Source organism: Electrona antarctica (assembly GCF_951216825.1).
Source record: "Electrona antarctica genome assembly, chromosome: 6".
In the NCBI taxonomy this organism is placed as follows: domain Eukaryota; kingdom Metazoa; phylum Chordata; class Actinopteri; order Myctophiformes; family Myctophidae; genus Electrona; species Electrona antarctica.
Window position 1 is genome coordinate 28,031,969 of NC_136811.1, and position 21,793 is coordinate 28,053,761.

General features: G+C 41.5%; 1 protein-coding gene across 2 annotated transcripts in view; it reads left to right on the forward strand.

Annotated features, from left to right (window-relative positions):
* Positions 1 to 21,361, forward strand: part of LOC306925457 (F-actin-uncapping protein LRRC16A-like) — a 96,083-nt gene extending 74,722 nt beyond the window's left edge. Inside the window, exons 24-39 of one of the 2 annotated variants that reach the window (XM_079504287.1) lie at positions 663 to 761; positions 850 to 978; positions 1,370 to 1,501; positions 2,816 to 2,991; positions 3,151 to 3,238; positions 3,508 to 3,648; positions 5,787 to 5,804; positions 7,273 to 7,339; positions 9,833 to 10,056; positions 10,578 to 10,687; positions 10,862 to 11,128; positions 12,589 to 12,808; positions 15,201 to 15,237; positions 16,015 to 16,290; positions 16,607 to 16,747; positions 17,639 to 21,361. In XM_079504287.1, the coding sequence (XP_079360413.1) occupies positions 663 to 761; positions 850 to 978; positions 1,370 to 1,501; positions 2,816 to 2,991; positions 3,151 to 3,238; positions 3,508 to 3,648; positions 5,787 to 5,804; positions 7,273 to 7,339; positions 9,833 to 10,056; positions 10,578 to 10,687; positions 10,862 to 11,128; positions 12,589 to 12,808; positions 15,201 to 15,237; positions 16,015 to 16,290; positions 16,607 to 16,747; positions 17,639 to 17,826 (2,313 nt within the window). In that variant the 3' untranslated portion in view covers positions 17,827 to 21,361. The remainder of the gene's footprint in view (positions 1 to 662; positions 762 to 849; positions 979 to 1,369; positions 1,502 to 2,815; positions 2,992 to 3,150; positions 3,239 to 3,507; positions 3,649 to 5,786; positions 5,805 to 7,272; positions 7,340 to 9,832; positions 10,057 to 10,577; positions 10,688 to 10,861; positions 11,129 to 12,588; positions 12,809 to 15,200; positions 15,238 to 16,014; positions 16,291 to 16,606; positions 16,748 to 17,638) is intronic. The other variant, XM_079504288.1, reaches the window with a different exon arrangement.
* Positions 21,362 to 21,793: the final 432 nt, after the last annotated feature.

A 21,793-nucleotide genomic window follows, 5' to 3' on the forward strand; every position in this document is an offset into this window, starting at 1 on the left:
TGTCACGATCCGAGTTGACTTTGTCCGCGGCGTAAACGTCTTTATATAAATACTTTTTGAAAAGCCAATGGGGAAAATGAATGGGGGATAATTTCCTGGGCCACTCGTTCTGAAAGGGGGCGGGACTGCGACTCTCTATACCCGAGACCCTTGGGAAATGGTTTACTTGTAGAACCATCCCTCATTTGGGAAATGGTTTACTTGTAGAACCATCCCTCAGCTCCCAGTACTGACCGCATGTCTTAAGGTGGCCTTACACTAGCCGATTTCTTTCAATCTGAAATCTGATACCACACACTACAGGATAATCGGAGCGGGGCAGAGCAAATATCAAACATTCTTGATGTTGATCGGGCCGATCGCGCTTTGAGCGGTCGGGCACCCCCCGAGCGTCAAAAAATCTCGATTATCGGCTAGTGTAAGGCCGCCTTTAGTTAACCAAGCTATGCTACTCGTACATTGAGTTGGTGGTGGACTGAACCTTGAACCTTCAAAGGCAAGCACCCAGTACCAACTCAACTACCCGGTCACAGATCCAGATGGAGTACAGGAGTACAGAGTTTTGTTTTAAGAAAGACTAAAGCTGATGACACAGATTTACAGCATTATATCATTGTACATGGTAATCAAGATCATATTATTGTGTTTTCTTTCCTCTCCAGATAGAGAATTATCTGTATAGAAACCATGAAACCAGGAAGTACCTCCAGGAACAGGCCTATCGGCTTCAGCAGGGCATTGTCACCACAACCACGCAACAGGTGGAGTCATACAGTACACAGTAATACCTATCAACAAGTTTCATCAAAGTCACTTACATATTCATATCCTTTTATTTGTATCTCCCAGATGATTGACAGGATTTGTGTGAAGGTGCAGGATCACCTGAATTCTCTGAGGAATTCAGATACAGAAATCATCTTGGAAGATGTCAAGTCTGCAGAGAACCTCATCAAGGATGCCAGGAACTCTAAAACGGTGAGAAGAGACACATTAGCCATACAGTACTGTATCGGGACATTGAATTAAACCACCTGATAAAGCAAAAAGTGACAGACTTGTTAAAGTTCTATGAAATCCTTTCCACTTTACCTGAAATTGTATCCAGAAAGGACACCATTTCACACCGTTGAAAGTTATAGCGGCGGAAAGTCGCAAGATGGTGCCACCTGTCCATTGTACTTCACTTGTGTTCTGCCACACTTTCTTGATTGCTGATAGTGATAATACAGTATGAGGTGTTTGTAGGAAAAAACTAAACAACTTAATCTTATTTCCGTCGATAGCATTTGAAACTACATCTGATCACTAGCTGCTCGTCATGTCCCGTTCAGCAGTCATGTTGAATGACCTTCTCTTTCTTCCTCAGCTCCTACCCAACCTGTACCACCTAGGAGCAGCTTCAAGAGAAGAGGTGAATGGTTCCTCATTGGGACCCATCCAGGAAAAGCTGGAGTCTATGGCTGGGGAGGTCGCTACCGTCATGGACCAACAACTACAGGTACACCCTTAGTACAGTTAAGATGTGGTGGTGGTTAGTTGGTTACTGCGGGAGTGAGGTCTAGCCAACACCAACTCGGGACTCGCTGCTCTCCACACACTCTCCTACGTATCTAACATCAGGTTCTTGAGCGCTACAGTGTTGTTGGCTAAGCTGTCGCGCCGCAGGTCAAAATAGAAACACAGACGAGCACAGTCACACAAATGTCTGAATTAAGGGCAGGGTTTTTCTTCTTTCTAATTATTTGTTCGGCCCAACAAATTGTGTTTATTGTCATAATTTGTCACCATCCGAGTTGGCTTTGTCTGAGGCTTACAGGTCTTTAAATAAATACTTTCTGAAACGTCTATGGGAAAAATTAATTGGAAAATTCTCTTCCCGGGCCGCTCGTCGTCATGAAAGGGGGCGGGACTGCGACGCTCTATAGATGCAGCTACGCTACAGTATAATTAGCTTCTGTCACTATCTGCCCCCTGTCGGTACAAGAACTGGAGAGAGGCACAACCTTTCTGTGCTCATTCCTTATCTATTGATTTACTGTCAGCTTCAACATCACACACATGCATGTACACGTGTGATCCAAGTTGCACACACACACACACACACACACACGATACGATGACTTATGTGCACGCACGCACACACACACACGGCATATCTATCGATTTCATTTGGGAATTAGCATCCCACTCATACACACACCTACACCCTTCATGTTGTTGTACATTTCAAGGTCAATTGCTAGTGGCTAATCAGACTAAATGGATAAAAGACAAAGATAAGCAAACTATATGTAAACCAGAGATTTATTCAATCAATAGGGTCATACTGTATTAGAGTGCATCTTGCTCTTGTAACTAAAAGGACGTATATTTGCATTTGAATTAAAGCTGTTACAGTTGGTAGGTCACATTTATTGTACCATTGTACTCATTGATTCATTTAGTACTTACTAAACGGTACGGCAGTACAGTTTAGAAAAGCTATGCTAAAAGCATAACACAAAACCGCTGCTTGTTTCCATTGTGGTCAACTGAACTCAATTTATCACCAAGACATACAATACATTCCATATAATAAATAATATATATACATTTACAGAAAAACGTGGGGGGGGGGCAGAGGATGCCACTCACACAGGGCTGAGTTGTTTTATTTGCTAGGGGCTAGTAGGAAATAACATAATCTAAGTCATAATTTGACAACAATCATCTTTGTTTTGAAGCTAGGGCATTCCACATTTTTGTGGCAGTAGAGTAGAATGTGTTTGACTGTCCTGTCTAAAACACACATGTTTTGTTCATGTGTTTCCAGTCTCTATTGGAGTGCATGGTGGATGCAGCAGAGGCCCTGTGTCCCCATGTGATGAAGAGGAGCAGTCTTCGCCCCGAGCTCATGAAGGCCAGCACAGCCAAAATGGTCGTTCCCAGGAGCTTTGTCACCAAAACACTCCTGGAGCAGTCGGGGGTTGATATTATTAACAAAATAAGGTTTGTATGTGTGGTGTGTACTGTATGTGTTTTTGCTTCAACAATCAAATGTCTGTTGACGCTTACAAATACAAACTTCACTCAGGTCTTGTCAATGCCTGTGATTGTCTTTGTCTTTCTCTGTCTCTACCCCGATGGCCTCCTTGTATTGTCTCTCAGTGAGGTGAAGCTGAGTCTAGCATCGTTCCTGTCTGACCGTATCGTTGATGAGATCTTAGAGGCGCTCTCCACCTCACAACATACTCTGGTAAGACTTTCACTTAATGCTTGCTGTCTATGAAGGTCTTCATATTTGACTAATTTTCTCTGTATATTGTCCTTTTAGCAGCATAATTCTTGTCCCTCTCATTTAACCCATTAAAACCGTTTAGATTTGTTTGTGTTGGCTATTCAATAATAGCCGATAGACAAGCTCACAGCGCTGCTAGAACTGCTGATTTGGAAGGCATATTGTAGAATGGGCCTCAGGTCTTAATGGGTTAATTAATTTTTGTAATGATCTTGCTCCTCCTATAGGCAGACCACCTGGTGCGTCGAGGTCGTCCTTTACAGCAGCAGGGCTCACTAGATCTGGACGTCCCAGAGGAGAAGGTTCCTAAACGGGCTTCCACTGAGTTGCTGGAGGGTGAAAGGCTGGATGATCTGGAGCCATGCATGGTATTGTGAGGGTGGGGGTGTGTGTATGTGTACCATGAGCTACGAAATGTATTGATAAATGGTCATTTGTAGCCTTAAGCTTCTTATCAGTTCTCCAGATTATATTAAATTAATTAGCCACGTTTTTCTATGTAGTTACAAAATAATGTGTAAAGACATCCCATGTTGTTTTATAATCTTAATGTAGCCTACCTTTTTATGTATAAATTCCTTTAAAGGACAACTATAGATTAAATAACATGCACATTTTCCTACTTTTATTGATCCCAAATGACTCATGAGGTCTATTTTGCAGAAATGCCCCATTTGTTACGTTCAAACGTTTTCTTGTGAATGAATAGCTTGTGTGGAGTCTAGAGATGAGTCTTTGTTTGCAACTGACTCCATGACTCCTGTTAATAACACACCTCAGGTGTGTTAATAACGCCCCCTGTTGAATCTAATGTGCGTTGCAATTATCAAACCTACCAAGGCCACTTCTTGTGTTATAGCTTATTGTAATATGTATTAACAATTTCTGTGAATTATTAGCAGACGTTTTGTCAATGCCAATACCTTGGAAAATATTGCAATTTCAGCAACACTAATTGCTACACTGGCTGCATTGTTTTAAAACAATCCATAAATACATGAATGGATTTATCTTGTAACTTTGCACCCCTGGTTATAAGCAAAGAGTGGATAGGAGAAAACATTGATGAAAGTGATTCCTTGAGGTCAGGTGTTTTTTTTTTTAAGATATATATTTTTTGGCGTTTTTTGCCTTTATTGATAGGGTACAGTAATTAGACAGGAAAGGGGGAGAGAGATGGGGAGTGACAGGCGGCAAAGGCCGTCGGGCTCGGGAGTCGAACCCGCGGCACGCCGTCTGTCTGGCTTGGCAGCCTAGGTGCCCAGACGGTTGAGCTAACCGCCCGGGAGGTCAGGTGTTTCAAAGAGAAATCCATTGCAACACTAGGCTATATTTAATGTCACAGACCAGATAGCTGTCAAGAGTGCTTAGGCCAACCATGCACATACACATACAGCACCTGTCAAATGTGATTAGATTAGTACACACACACACACACACACACACACACACACACACACACACACACACACACACACACACAGAGTACCTGCCACATGTGATTTGGCTAACTGGTATGTTATTCTAAACCTGCAAGACGGCATTAGTTCTGTATTGACAATTGCATTACTGCTGCGTTTATGAAGTGTGTGTGTGTGTGTGTGTGTGTGTGTGTGTGTGTGTGTGTGTGTGTGTGTGCACATGTGTCACTTTCTGTGGCACACCTGACTCGGTGTCATCCGTGATCAGTTTATCTCAGCTCATGTCAATACATCTGACAAACCTTCTGTCCAGACACAAACAAACTATGGAGCCCCTGAATTCTGAACAAGATCATATCTCGTACGTACAAGATAATATCTCGTACGTACAAGATATAACTTGTACGTACAAGATAATATCTTGTACGGACAAGATATTTGTACGGACAAGATATTATCTTGTACGTACGAGATAATATCTTGTACGTACAAGATAATATCTTGTACGGACAAGATATTATCTTGTACGGACAAGATATTATCTTGTACGTACGAGATAATATCTTGTACGGACAAGATAATATATTGTATGGACGAGATATTATCTTGTACGTACAAGATAAAATATATTTTGAATGCATGGCCATTCAGGGGCTCCGTACTAACCAGATAATGACCCAAATTCCTGCAATATATTTTATAGATCTGCACAGTATACAACATACTGTATTGTATGTGGAAACCCTTGCTGTCTTGTAAATACAGGCCACCGCAGTGTATAGGAGTTTCTCTTTTCTATAGCTCTTAAGCTAAATGTATACTCTACCAAGCGATGTGATGCATTGTTGGCTGCAAAATCTGTTCTTTAAGGCAAGTGAAACCATCGTACAATGGAGTATACATTTGGCTTTAGTATTCTCTTTAGTGGCTGTTCTTTTCCTTTGTGCTCTCTCTTTCTCTTCATTAAGCCTTACTTTGTGATCTTTCTGTTTCGTTTGTCTTTCTTTTTTACTCCTTTAATTTATTTATTTTTGTTTATTTATTTCCTCTGTTCTTCCTTCTCTTTCAACCTTGGCTTCATGGAGACTCTGTGCTGCACGAGTGTAAGTAATTCTGTGCTGTCCCCTGTCTCTCACCTGAGTCACCTCCACACTCTTTTGTTTTTTTAGTTTTGTTTCTCTGTCTTTCTCTGTCCACACTGTGCCTCTTCACTGCGTCTGCCTGCTGTATTGTCCTTTATCTATTTTAGAAGCATTAACAGCCCCACTGTGTTCACATAATTGAGTCCTTGCAACACTTAAGTAATACATTTGAACACTTAATCTCATACTTTCTCTCTTTCTGTGGCATTATGTCATTGAATGTGCAAATGATTGCTGTAATGGCACTCTCCTTTCCCCCCAGCCACAGTGAAGTGCTCCTCACTCAGCTTGCTATACATTATCATGACCATCTTTGTAAATAACACAACAATAACAATAATTCCATGTTCCTTATTTACCATACCTAAGAACCAAGGTTTCCCTTGATTATGATATTACTGAAAGCTATTAAACATTCCACAATTTTGCAACAAATTCTTTCACCCAGTGTCAATTATCTAATGTAATCCTGGGCGCTACACTTCCTCTGCCAATCTGGGGGGCAGAGGACAGACCTCATGCTTCCTTCTATGCATGAGGAGTCCAAGCTGCTTCTTTTCACCTGACAGGGGAGACTTTCCCCGGCTGGACGTAGCGCGTGGAAGGAACACGTTATTCCGACCATTTCCTTTCCTCTCCATCAGGCTGACCAGGGGGAAGTAGTTTAGAGACAAGGATGAAATTACAATTATTAAACAAACACATTTGGAAACCTCTGTGGTACTGGTTATGGAGTCAGTTTTGCACCTTACCTCATGTACTACTGTTTTCAAATTTCACTCACATTCTAACATATATTTGAGCCCAAGTTTTTCTCTTAAACACAGGGTCAAGTTGAGATAGGATAGCTTTTCCAATATCATTAGCATCTTATAATATTCAATGCATAGTCCTTATAAAGTGTGTGTGCCTGCCTTGAGGGTTAAAAACACTTCGCAGTCAGCAATAATTAGATGTCTTTGATATTCTGAAGTGGTTGAATGGCTGATTAGTCACACCTATGTATTGACACGCTTGTATGTATTCCTACATGTTTTTTGAGGAAGCAATTTCATACCTGACAATATGGACATTGCCTCATTATTATCCTTTACCTCCAATCCCCCATTATGATTTTGCTTTTCATTTTAATTTTATCTATCACCAGGAAGCGAAAGAATGAAGAAACAACTTTCGAAAGTAGATGGGGGTCATAACCTCTCCAGTTTGGTAATACATCAAACTTGACAGGCTGTGACAGAGCTTTATAATAGAGAGGATACAGTAGACCAGTAGACCTGTACAGCTTCATAAGATACTGTACTGTAGATATACACCTTAGAACCCTTAGCTTGGAGCTCTTCGGCGAGAGGTGTGGCTGATTGGCAGCTGGGGGAGTATGTTAATTAACAATACTTTCTTAACTTTTTAAATCTCCTCTTGTCTTCAGATGACTCCTAAATCCAAGAGGAAAAGCATCCACAGCAGAATGTTGAGGCCAGTTTCTCGTGCCTTTGGTAAGAATATTTCATTCATTACTCTTTGTATGAGATGATGTATTGTTTCCATCACACTGTGGGTACAATATGTTTACCCAGAGGTTCTCTGAGTCTGAAGGTGTGAACACTGGTGCCTTGACGCAGCCATAGCGGCCATAGCTGAATGGTTAGAGAGGGTTAGAGTCAGAGCCCGGCCAGAGGCTTTTGTGCTGGTTCTGGACAATGGTGTATCCGACGGACTCTACGGACTTCTCGCCCTGAGGGCGAGAAACGCTCACGCATCCGCCTGGGTGACGGCAGACTGCTGGGCGACCGCTGGCGCTTTGGCATGGGGGGTCAGATCAACAATCCAGACTTACATTAAGTAAGAACAAAAAAAGCATGGCAATACATCACATACATAATAAGTAGTTATCATGAAACATGCGTAAGCTAAGAAAGTATCTATATAATGAAAACTGTACTATACTATAAAGTGCTATGTCTACATAAAATGCTATAAGTCTGTATAAAATGCTATCTAAGTCTACATAAAGTGCTATCTAAGTTACATAAGTTGAGCCTTTGCATATGCCTGTAAGGTCGTCGGGGCTAGGGCAAGTGCTACGGGCCATGATGGAGTCTGCAGTTCTGATTGTAATGGGAAGTGCATTCCATAGTTTTGGAGTCAGAAGGGAGAAGAGTTTGGGACGTGTGGAGCGTTGTCCCGGCGTTTTCATATATGGAGATCTAAGGGTGGCAGCGGGGGCAGTGTCTTGAGTGTACAGGGTTTGATGAGGTCTGGCCATATATGGAGTGTGTCTTGAGTGTACAGGGTTTGATGATGAACAGGTCAGCTCCATATATGGAGATCTAAGGGTGGCAGCGGGGGCAGTGTCTTGAGTGTGCAGGGTTTGATGAGGTCAGATCAACATATGGAATGTCAGAACAGGTCAGCTCCATATATGGAGATCTAAGGGTGGCAGCGGGGGCAGTGTCTTAAGTGTGCATGGTTTGATGAGGGCCCAGGTAGGGCCGGGCCTTATTTTCGGGCCTGTTGAGAACTCACTTGCTGGCTGCATGGCTCCATATATGCAGATCTAGGTGATGATCCAGTCTTCTCCATGTATGGCTATCCAGGATTTGTCGTGGTCGTGATCTTCATATATGGAGATGGCCATATATGGAATGTGTCACAACTCGAGGCGTGATGGACTTATGACCATATATGATGGGCGTGATGTACGGATTGACGGACGGACTGACAGGTTTTGCAGGTTTTCCTAGTAATCTATGATCGCAACACAGCAGCAAGGGCTTACGGTCAGCCGTAAGCCCTTCAAGAAATTGTAATTCTCAGTGCCAACATTGCACCAATGGGCTTCCTCTTCATTATCTTTTTTTTTTTTCTCCGTGTAGAAAATGCAGATACCCCATGTCCATTTTCCTACTCAACAGTGCACTGATTGAACTCGACTGAAGCACGAACGGCCAAGTGCCAAACATTTCTGAATGAGGCTTCCGGCCTCTTTTGAAGAAGTTGGCATAAGATATGAGCCAGAAGGCAAAGCTCTCTGTCTACCGAGTAATCTTCGTTCCTACTCACACCTATGGTCATGAAGTGTGGGTCATGACCGAAAGAATAAGGTCGCGAATACAAGCGGCCAAAATTAGTTTTCTCCGACGGGTGGCTGGCATCTCCCTTAGATAGGGTGAGAAGTTCAGTCACGTGGGAGAGACTCGGAGTAGAGCCTGGAAAGGAGCCAGCTTAGGTGGTTCGGGCATCTGGTTAGGATGCCTCTCGGGAGTCTCCCTAGGGAGGTTCTCGATGCACGTCCCACTGGGAGAAGACCCCGGGGCAGACCAAGGAGAGATTACCTTGACCTTGAGAGATTACATCGACTCACTGGCCTTGGAATGTCTCGGGATCCCCCAGGAGGAAGTCACTAATGTTGCTCTGGAGTGGGAAGTCTGGAGCTCTCTGGTGGAGCTGTTGCCCCCGCGACCCGACTACGGATAAGCGGTTGAAGATGGATGGATGGATGGCATAAGTCTTAAGATATGAAAAAAGGAGAAGGATATTTTACAGATAGACTTGTTGCGTGCCTCCCTCTGCATAGAGCTGTTAATGATATTGCATACCTTTTTTCTGTGGTACCTTGCACCTACTAGTTTGTGTAGGCCTACTGTTACTGAAAATGCACTTCATCATTTTCATTTATTATTCTGAATTCACATTAACACATTTTGTTTGGCGTGTGTGTGTGTGTGTGTGTGTGTGTGTGTGTGTGTGTGTGTGTGTGTGTGTGTGTGTGTGTGTGTGTGTGTGTGTGTGTGTGTGTGTGTGTGTGTGTGTGTGTGTGTGTGTGTGTGTGTGTGTGTGTGTGTGTGTGTGTGTGTGTGTCTGAATACAATAATAAAATGTTCTACATGATTATGACACCGTATGTAGGTGTGCCTTGTTTTTGACATCTTAGTGGATCCAACTGTGTGTGTGTGTAGCAACTATCTGATTGATCCTTCAACCAATAGAAATGGAGTTTGACCTGGACAAGGCCCTGGAAGATGTCCCAGTCAGTACGGATGACACATCTACATCCTCTCAACACCCTGCTCCCTCATCTCATGCCCCACGCAAGGACAAGCGTCCATCAGGGCGGATGGGGGAACTACCATCTGAGGAGGGCAAGAAGCTTCAGCACTTCACCAAACTACGACCCCGCAGAAACAAGAAGACCCAGTCCAGCAAGATACCTGTGAGTATATAGAACCAGGTTACCAAGATACCTGTGAGTATATAGAACCAGGTTACCAAGATACCTGTGAGTATATAGAACCAGGTTACCAAGATACCTGTGAGTAAATAGAACCAGGTTACCAAGATACCTGTGAGTAAATAGAACCAGGTGATACCTGTGAGTAAATAGAACCAGGTTACCAAGATACCTGTGAGTATATAGAACCAGGTTACCATCAATTCATTGAAGAAAAAAAACAGCATGCTAAATCTGCTGTTTGTTTCCTTGAATTTGCCTCTGGGGCGCCGCCCTATAGAATGTGGATAACAGGATGTTGGTCCCTTTTGGTCCACCCTCAGCCCTCCTCTTCTGGTGGGGCACTTATGTTTTCATTCCACCAATCCCCAATGTATACACGTTCTGAATGCCCCCATGCCCCCTTCCCCGAATGCAGATGTGTCCGATACAAGTAAAGAACCAAAATGTATTTTGGGCAACCTCAGATCTTCCTTCTGATGTATTTTGTTGTGCTCTATTAGCAAATCAGCAGTGCTCCATCTCAGGACGGGGAACAGAATGGCCTCATGGGAAGAGTGGATGAAGGTGTAGATGAATTCTTTTCCAAGAAGGTCACCAAGATGGATGCCAAGTAAGAACTACATATTTTATGGGATGATGGTTCTCAGTACATCATTAATGACATCTGTAATATGTTCCACTGTAATAGAGTAATCGACCATTTCTCATTATTAATCAGTCAGTCACTAAATCTACTCTCCACTGTTATTTCAATACTGTTATTTCTTTCTTTAACTCCTGTGAGGCGTTCTCTGAAGAGCTCCGACTCTCAGGACGGAGAGAAGAAGAAAAGTAAAGGGGGATTCCTAAACCTCATCAAGTCACGCTCCAAATTTGATAAAGGTGAAAAATCGGACAAGTCAGAGAAGTTGGAGAAGAGCCAAGCAGCCACTCCATCCTCAGGCACATCGTCAGGCTCTGTAGGCCTTCCAACTATACCCTCCAGCATCCCAGAGGAGCCCTCCTCACCAAAGATAGCTGTTAAGAGTCCACCACTGGAGCCAAAGTCCAGGTGAACAAAGGATTTTGGAAGATTTGTCCTGACCATACTGTACATACATTAAATACATACATTTATTTTCTTCTTCTTTTTCACAGCAAATCAGGGCTTCATTGCTTCTGAATTTAGGAGGATTGAGTAGTAAGAGATACTGTAGGTTGTGGAAAAGTGTGTTTGAAAACATTAAGCTATTTGCTCTGACAGGATTCTCTAACTTTTCAAGGAATCCAAAGAAACCACCCAGGTCCTAGTTTACATGTTACAGCTGTAGTTCATGTTACTGTTCAAGACGTTTATTGTCTTAATAGATGTCAAGCTATTTAAATGGTAAATGGTGCATTTATGTATATAGCACTTTTATAATGCAAGGCACCAACCTGCTCATCGGGAGCAATTAGGGGTTCAGTGTCTTGCTCAAGGACACTTCGACACTAACTCTGGGGGAGCATAGGTTTGAACTGGGAATCTTACGGTTTTCCCAGCCTGCTATTCTACCGGCCACTCTACCGCTGAGCCACTCCCGCCCCTATAGTATATTTGCAGTTTTGCCGCTTGAAATGGATGGTATATCCATAGGAGGTTTTAGTGGGTTTCACTCATACAATGACGTTTCTTCTTTTTACTCATCTTTACTTTCAGTTTAGTTTTTTTGCAGTACAAGTAAGTAAGGTTGTCAGTAGGGATGTCCCGATACACTTTTTTCGTTCCTGATCCGATCCCGATGCCACCATTTCTGTGTTAGCCGATACAGATACCGAATACCAATATCAGTGTTGTGATCTCGTGTTGTGTTTGTAGATATCTAGCTATATATCTCGTGTTGTGTTTATAACAGACTCCTCACTCATATGTGTATTTGCACTTTGGGCAACTCTAAAGTCCAAACTCCACATGCCCCAACATTTTATTTACCTGCCATAGTGTCAAGCCCTTACCAATGTGTCGGATCGGTGCTTAGACTGGCATATTCGCCGATACCGATATGACCCAATATGACAAATAAGGGCCGATACAGTATCGGGATTCGGGACATCTCTAGTTGTCAGTAAGGTGATAAATGACTACTGTAAATGCAATGCACGTGAAATAAAAACTACAAATATACTTTGCATATCTGTTTTAGACACTTACATACCGGTATTGTTTTGACTTGTTTTTAAACAGTTTTTAACATAATAGTCTCATGAAATGCAAAAGTAACAGTATTATCAGCACTCAAAGCCGTTTTTTAATCAATCTACATTTCTCAATAATCAAATCACATTAGTATTTTAAAATCAAACAATCATGTTTCTTTAGCTTGAAGACATCAAACAAACAAATGACCATGAACTAGAACACATATTCTAACGTGCGCTACAAACGGCAAGTTTTATGACTCTTAAACAAGCAGTTTGTCTCTCACCAGCTGCCTCTCCATTATGCACTTTATATCTTCTCTACTAACTAATATCCCCTGTCTTGTTCTCCAGGGAGTCCAGAGAGGCCCAGAGTCGTTCCCAGCCTACAGATTACAGCAGCAGCTCAGATCGCTCAGAGGAGTTGAGGACCCCAGACTCCATGGATGAGCTGTGGGAAGGTTCAGATGGAAAGGGCAGTCCTCAGGGTGGCAGACGCTACCCTGGAGTGCAGGTGATGGGTAGCGGCCTCCTGGCAGAGATGAAAGCCAAACAGGAGAGGAGAGCACATAAGGTGAGAGGATTTTTGTTTATCTTATCTAGGTATTTATTCTTACTGGTACAGTACACAGAAGAGTTATTGTAAATATGTACATTTTATTTGTATATAAATGTGTATATGTACGTACATACAGAGAGAGAGTGCACAAAATCTAAATTAAGCGACACCATCATGTTTACGTATAAAGACACTATATACATAGCAGTCAGGTGATCTGTATTCTTAGCATTCAAAATAAATATTTTTGCAAGTTACATTCATTATTAATAATCAAATGCTCGAGTCAGGGTCATGGGCTTTTGGGGGTGGTTGTGGTTTGTGTGGCTGAAGTTACTGTACTAGCACTATGACACGAAAAAAGATATGGCCTTTTCATCTGGTTGAATGCATTTGTTTTCCCACATCATCATCTTACGGAAGCAGTACTGCACATGCGGACGGGGGTCCACATAGAAGAAGAGAAAAACGAGCACTCTCAATCTAAATAATGCAGTTTACTGGGTGCACGGCTCACGAAGAATCGCTGTAATAGAACTATTTTTCTATTACGTTGACTGGCTACAGGCTGACTAAAAAAGCTATTTAAGTCGTTGTTTCACCCTGCTCCAAATATTTTACTGATCACAAAAGATTCTATCATCTGTAGTTCTCAGGAAATAAATATTTACTTTTTTGGATACGATACTGCGAAAATGGTTTTCTACACTGGTCTTGGATGGGCTCTACCCATTTCAACCGATACAGGGATACCCCGACACAGAACCTCTTCTCGGAGCTAATAGCAAAGGGTGAGGTTCCAAATGGGGCTAGTGGGTACCAGACAGTGATGCAGTTTGCCGGGAAATGCTCTCAATATCTGAAAGGTCAGACCATTGCCACATAGTCTCAGGTATTACACCGGGGCTCCACCGGGCGCGTTAGCGTCGCGTCTCCGTCACCGTCAGGGAATGTTCCCTTTTTAATCAATGAAGGGTGGCTCCACTGCCCGCGTTGTGTGACATTAACGTGTGCATTAAAATTGAACCGGTGCGTTTTTTGACGCACGCGACGGAGACGCAACGCGTCCGCCGTCCGGTGGAGCCCTGGCGTTACACCTCATACTTGTGTGCTCATGTGTGGGAACTCCAAATGACTGGATTTATTTTATCTGCATGATTATTCAGCAGATCTACATGCCTGTGCTGTATTAGGCTATACAGTATTAGTCTATTATGTCACCATGAGTAAGACACTTGACCATAACACCCCAGGGGCCATATTAATGGTAGCCAGTAGCGCTACTGAGACGGGGTGTGTGTGCATGCGTGCGTGCTGTTGTACGTGCTTGAGTTAAAGAGAGTGACTGACAGCTAGCTTGTCCAGTCAAATAGATCTCATGCTAGCCATAGTCATACATTATGTCAGTAGGACTAACTGTCCCCTGTCCCTGCTGGATGTGACCAGCAGGTCACCACTATGTTAAAGGACCACACCATCATTGTGTTCAGATTCTCTCCTGAGTTATAGAAAAGCTACAGAACTCACCTGAATACCGGTAATTGAGTCGATGTTGCTTAAATATCATTGTGCAAGTTATGGACATCTTTTCCGCAGGGACTATTTCTAGTCCTACTTTTAAAATCAACCCACGCTTTAAATGCTTAGCTATTGCTAGAATTTGTCAACAGCATACTGTTGACAAAAAATAAATTGCCAATAAAGTTAAACCATATTGGATTATCAATCTCAAGTTAGTCTCTAATTAATAGTAAAGTAGATTTTAATAACCAACTGAAATGATGGAATCCAACGGCTTCCTCAAAGATTTAAAAAAAAAAGTACAGTATCATGCTATGGAAAATGGTCGGCAGCGATGTGGAGTTGTAATAAATGGCCTAAACATGCCAGAACGTTTTTATGATCCTTTAATACCCTGTGTGTTTTTGTGTGTGAAAAACACAGGGAATAATGTTAAGAGGTTTATGGATGTTTGCAGTGATGGGCTTTCTTTGGCCTTGTATCTGTTGGCCTAAAGCTGCCTGCCATCTGTTGGATGGGGCTAACTGCCAGGTGTGTGTGTGTTTCATGCTAGAAACAGATGACTCCTGTAAGAATTGGCTGTGTGGGCTCAGGCTGTGACATTAACATTCATTACACAAGGCTGCCCCCTTCCTGTTGGTGTTCAACTGCAACAGGCTCTGCATCATACTGTAGTAATTGTGGGTTTCCAGTACAATCTGTTGGAGTGCTAATCACACAAAGTTATGGAAATCTGAAACGGAACAGGAAACGGGTACTGTGTGTGCCACCTTCTGGAAACCTTGGACTACAGTTATGTATTAGTATAAAGTATAAGTAATGTCAAACTGCCATCTTATGAACATCAGCACTGATTACTAACCCAACATTTTTCTCGTTTTTCTAGTCTTCCAGCCCCGACAGAACTGACAGCAATGGAACTGGTGAGCTACCTAAAAAACGAATTTGTCAGTTACTACGGTACATGCACCCGTCAATACAATACATAAAATGTATTTCAATTTCAATTTTAAATTTGATTATTTTGCTTCATTACTTTATTAAGATGCAAGTTTATATTGTCATGGTTTACAAATATGTTGATACTCTGTAGATTTGAAAGAATCAACTTTTCTTTTACATTACATATCTCTGCTGTCGGGAAGAAACCACTTAAATCCAAAATGTTCATTTTTCAGGAAATGAAAAATATAACATTTTCAGGAAATGAAGAAAACCTTATAGGCAATACTGCCTGATCAAAGTTGGTGTTGTGACTTTATATATTGTCAATTACTTGCATGAGAGGGGGAGAGGTGGTGGAGTTACTGTAGCTGCTGTAGCAGACAGTTTGAGGGTCCAATGGAGGTTTTGTCCAATGCGCTTTTTACTTATTTTCATTGGTACAAATATTCTTTTAACCAACACAAAGACTTCTAAGGTGTTCAATAGCACTGATTTATGCAACACAAAACAATCAAAAACCTCAAAAATGGATTTAGGTGGTTTCCTCCCAACGTGTACAGAGAGTGTACAGATATGTACAGATATAAACAAATACTGTAGGTCCTTAAATGGTCCATTTGTTTACCATTTAACGCTGTGCACATGGATTTCACTGTATACATGTAGAAATCAGTGGTGGACTGTAACAAAGTACATATGTATTTTTGGATACTTTTAACAAAGACAAATATGTCTACTTCACTGTGTGTAAGCAGCCAAGCCCCAGAGTACCACTCCAGAGGGCCGGTCGTCATCGCCCAGTGGTTCAGTGTGTAAGTCCGACCCTGTGACCACTGGTTCCCCTGAGAAGACGCCTCCTCGCGCTGAGGCCAAGCCTGAAACGTCTCTTCGTCTCCGTGCCACCTCGTCTTCCAACACTCCTGGGGGGCTAGTCAGCCCCAAGCCCCCCTTGCCCCAGGGGAGCAAGCCAGCCCTAGCCGCACGCCCCAGCATCCCACAGAAGCCAAGGACCACCAGTAGCAAGAGCTTAGGTACAGTGGAGTACAGTGATTCTCAAACATTTTCACGTCAAAGACCCCCAAATAATATGTTCTTCAGATTAAGTTTAAGATTTTGTGCCAGCGTTTGCATAAAAAAAATACAAAAACAAGATCAGAAGCTCTCAACGTGTTGCAATGTGACATGCTGAGAGCTTGTATATAGGCCTACAGTATATGTCAAGTGTTAAAGTGACATATTGGTCATACATTTTATGGCTTGTCATCCACCTTTAGTGGATGATGGTACATATTTATTCATATTATGTGGATATTGTGACAGACTGTTGCCTGCCTTTCTCCCTGGCAGATGACAGTTCAGACTCCACCAGCAGTGGCAGTGTTTCTCCTAAGGTTGCAGTTCTCCCTCCCAATCTGAAGAGAGGATCGTCAGAGAAAGATAAAGAAGGTCAATCCAGTGCACATAAAACCACTACAGCAGCTCAGGAAGGTAGGCCACAAACTCAAAATGTGACTGCATATTAATAATTTAACATCCTTGAGCTTTTATTTTATGTCTCTCACGCGCGCACGGAAACACACACACACACACACACACACACACACACACACACACACACACACACACACACACACACACACACACACACACACACTTCTCCGCTCATTCACAGTAGGAGTGACAGTTTCTCTCCACAATCATCTCGTCACATTCCTCAACTTCAAGTTCAAGTTTAGGCTACTTAATGACACATGGTGAGATCGCACATTAAGTGCCGTTATGTCAGCACTTTATCAACATTGTCTCCATACTACCATAGTACCAGAGTTACTGTCAGCTCAGAAGGGAAGGCACGTTTATTTTTGTTCACTCGACATTCCATTTTGGTCACACCACAGTAATTATTTGCACTCGCACTTAACACATAAAGCGCCATTATCGTAACTTACGTTATTTGGTTTAGTCTGGCTGCCCGCCATACACGTAAATCAAGTGAAATAACGTAAATGTATGTTTTATCCATGTTTTGATCCGATCTTGTCGATAGCCTGCCTACTCACGTTAGCATGAAGTGTCGAGTGTGACACTGGAGCATCTACGTGCGTTCAATGGGCTGTTTTCAATCGCTTGTATCTCCAAATCGACACCCGGAATGGCGTTTCTGGTCAAAACCATGTTTATTCAACGGCCGATAGCCGGTGTTGTGATAGTCGCGGTCAGGTTTTCACAGCGAGAGATCAACAACCGGTCAAGCTGGCGGGGAATAACTAACATAACCAACACACCTCCATCATCTCTCTCTCTCTCTCTCTCACTCTGTCTGTCTGTCTGTGTCTCTCTCTCTCTCTCTCTCCTTCCGTCCCCCCGCTCTCCCTCCAGTGAGGACTGTGCCTGTGTCAGATTGTTCTCAGCGACCCAGCCATCACCGGACCAACTCTGACGACCATCATCCTTCATTCAAGACAAAGGACAGATCCCCCAGCCAGGACAAGGACAAGGACAGGCGAGCCGGCAATAAATCGTCAGACTCTGGGGAAGAGGGTGAAAAAGACTTCATTTTAATATGAAGTCATATTAAATTGAGTGAGCAAAAAAAACGTTCAAGTTTTAATCTGAGGAAAATGACGGATATGTATGTATTTGAAGTTGAGGTTGTATTGAGGAGTATCTCACAAACCTCAAACTAGAAGTGTTCATGTCATATGAAGACCAACTGAGATATCCTGTAATATCATATGGATTCTAATGAAATAAGGAAAAAGCTTTACATGTTCATAGTCTGCATAAAGGACGGAATTTGATTCCCTTTCAATTTGATTCCCTCCGACACTCAAATGGCATGTCACTAAAGTACAAATCTAACTGGCCTAGATTTCACAAGAGCTTCCCTTTTACCAAGAGTTTCTATCTCTTGATTTACTACTAATTTGCTTGTCTCTGATGTCAGGTGGAAAACGTTTATTTTAAAAGCAACAGCTTTTCAGGGATTAACGGGAAAAAGTAGATTTTCTTTTTTCCCACCTGAGCATAATTTAGTTTTTGAAGTTATACATAGAATGTGTTTTGAATGAAAGTTATGGGCTGAATGGTTATGAAGTGTTTGACCCATAAAGGTAAATGAAAATCATGACTTTAATTTAATACCGGTAGTTTAATTTATTTTAGAGAACAGCAGCATTTTCGGAAATGTAGCCAAGGAAGAAATCAGCACCTGTTGTGTTACAGCCGTGCAGTAGCTTCTCTCCCTGGGACCAAACACACAATAACAAAACAATAACAAAATCACTGTACTGTATTTTAACCCTATTATGCTACCAGACCTGTTCCAATAGAGGGTATGCGCATGCATAAAGTTAGTGGCAAATCGAGTGGCAAAGCGAGTTTAACATTGTTTAATGCTTAATGCAATCAGAAAGACTTTTCTGTTTTGGATGTATGGGCTGTCAAGGCCAGAAAGTTGTTTTTTTGCCACGCAGCAGGCGTTCCCGGCTTCCCGCATAACTTCCGTATAATGATGTTGCGCGCATACCCTCTATAGGAGTTTTCTTTCAATATACTGTATGTGTCCAAAACACACTTTTGTTATTGTTTCCATTGGTTTGTGAAACCATTATGCAAAAAGTCCTTTAACAGGAAAGTATAGGTTCAGCTGAAAATATCAGCACACAGAAATTATGGTAAACACAACTGTTGGATTCAAGTGTGTCTACTTTAAGCGTGAGAGTTGGAGTGACCATATGAAGTGTTGCTTTGAGAGGACTGTGGTACACTTACACTAAACTCAGTGGTAATAAAGTAATAAAGGCTTAAGCACTGTTAACTAGCACTCTTCACTGTGGAAGGAACAACCTTCTCAATTTAGTTTTATACACCTGCTGGGGCTTGCTCAATGAGAGATAATGAATGCACATCTTAAAGGGCATTATGAGGTGCTAACATGCATCACAGTGGCTCTGGCATTTAAAGTCATGACAAGAAATGTTTTATATCTAATTTATATGACTTTAGAATGCTTTAGGCCAAGCACCCGCAGCAGGTATGTTCCTCAGTAGTTAAAAACATTCAGCAACAAGATCTAGAATGGCTCTGCTTTTCATGAGGATGCAAAAAGATGCTAAAGCATGCTGCCTCCTTGGAACATTATTTAATGTACTGATGGTCTAGTGAAGGCAAGGAACCAATTGAAAGAGGAAAAACCACAAATAGCTTTAGAGTGTCATGGAAGTTAACTCCATGTATACTGCCATGACTTCCAAGCATTGCAGGTTTCATGATCGATATTTGATGGACGTCCTCTTCGTTGGGCTCCTTGTTTAAAAGCAAAACACTGAGGAAACTCCAGCCCTCCAACACCCTTCTTTCTCTGCATTTAACAAAGCAAGGTTTGTAATGAATATAGGGCTGAGTTCAATTCACTTCTTATTAATTTAATAATTTGATTTGTTTGAAATTAAATTGTTGGAGAACGTTTGGTATCAGAAGGCCAACATTGTGTCACTTAAAATAAATGTGAAGAAAGTGAATTGAGGCCAGACCTCTTCTGTTAAGTATTGAAACACTTGAATGCTTTTCACTAATACAGTTCTCAGGCATATTGATCTTCCACTTTGAGATGTACAGTAGATACCCTTTTCACAGGCTGAGTTCATTAAAAAAACATCACCTTTAACCACTGACATGTAAAAAAGAATTACATGGGGAAACTCATGCTACAGTACTGTATATGTAGTCAAAAGATCAAGTATTGTGATAGTGATCTTAGATTTTGAACCTTCCTTAAACAAATAACAGATCTACAAGCTTTAGACATTTTTTGAATCTTCACCAATAATGGCATGCCTAAAATAGGAACACCAGGTTTAAAATATAATTATAATAATTTGGGCCACTGTTCCAGTATTTCCACTTTTGACTACATATTCTTTTTTTATTGTGCCAAGTTGTACTGCTTCTAGCATTCAAGGTGGAAGTGCAACAATCCAGCACAGTGCTGTTCAGTCATTTAAGGGTGGGCATTGTGAAAATGGTACATCTTGTATCCTACAAGGGTCTAATTCTCATCAGGGCCAAAGGTCCTATAATTGCTGCACCTTTTCCTGTAGTATTCATCTCTGTCTTTCTGTGAGTTTACTGTCAGATTTTTGCTTCTTTCTGTGATAATAATGGCTTGAAAAACAAAACAAAAAATATATAAGTTTGCTGGTGTTGTACATATTACTTGTCCATGATGTCAAGGAATGAATGCTTTATCTCAGCTCCAGAAGTCAAACCCAAGCGTTTTGTTTGGAGATGTCAAATTCAGGTGGTTTGGGAGGATAAAACGCTTGACATACTTGGCGATATGTGTAAGTAAACAATTTTGTCACTATGTACATTATTGATTTTTTTTGATGTAAGGAAATTATAGCTTTCTCTCAAAAACAAAATCTGGATTAAACCTCACCCTGCTTTCCCCATGGGATTTTCAGAGCAGCTGGCTGTGTTTTTGATAAACTGTGTGAAAGGATCATGTTAAACCTTTATGATTGAATCCATATATTTTCAGTCCTCTGCTTACACTTGATGTTACTGCTATTCTCTCATTTGACAATTTTGTGTTGACTCTCCAGTATTTGATTTATTTAAAGGGGAATGTAGAATGGTGCAAGATAAAGTAACCAATAGCAGTCGGGACTCTAGCGTGTGTCTGCCTGCATGATATGACTGTGAGTTGTACTGTATATTTGTTCTTTCATGTAAGTACAGTATGTGTGTGTGTGTATATATATGTGTAATATTTGCACATGCTATACACTGATATATACACACACAGACACGTGTGCAGTGTGCACACATACACACACACACGTTTGTGAACACAGCATCTATATTGTTTTGGTACTAAGCACACTACTAAAATAGGGGTTTGTATCGTATTTTTATTTGGAATAAAAAGAAGAAATCCAAACAGTGGCCGGTGATGTTTCTGACCCATTGTTATTTTTCATAATACATGTGTTTATAATACATACTGTAAAGTAATGCTTTGGCATTATTGATTTGTCATTACACGCAGTCAATTGTTTTCATGATGAGAAAAAAGAAATACTGCAAAAACACTGACAGGTTTTTGTTATTGAACTGGAAAATGAGGAAAAATAATTGTATTTAATCATTACACCTGCTCATCTTGTCAGGTGCGTTATGCAGTGCGGTATTTGTTCCATTTTGTCATTGTTTCACTAAATCATTCTACTGATGTTTGACATTTCTCCATGTGAATATTTATACTGATTAAAATAATTTTACAGGCTTGAAAAGGCATTGTCGCTTTTTTCCACATCTTTGCAATGTTTTCCTTAATACTTACACAGTTGCAATATAATATAATAGCCACTAGATGGCAACAGTACTATGACATTTGACAGTAGCTCTACTCTCCTCTCTCTCTCTCTCTCACACGCCCACGCGCGCACACACACGCACACTTTTTATGTACTAAATGGGGAGGGCTCATTATGTATCAATTCAAACACATACCTGACTGGACAGTGC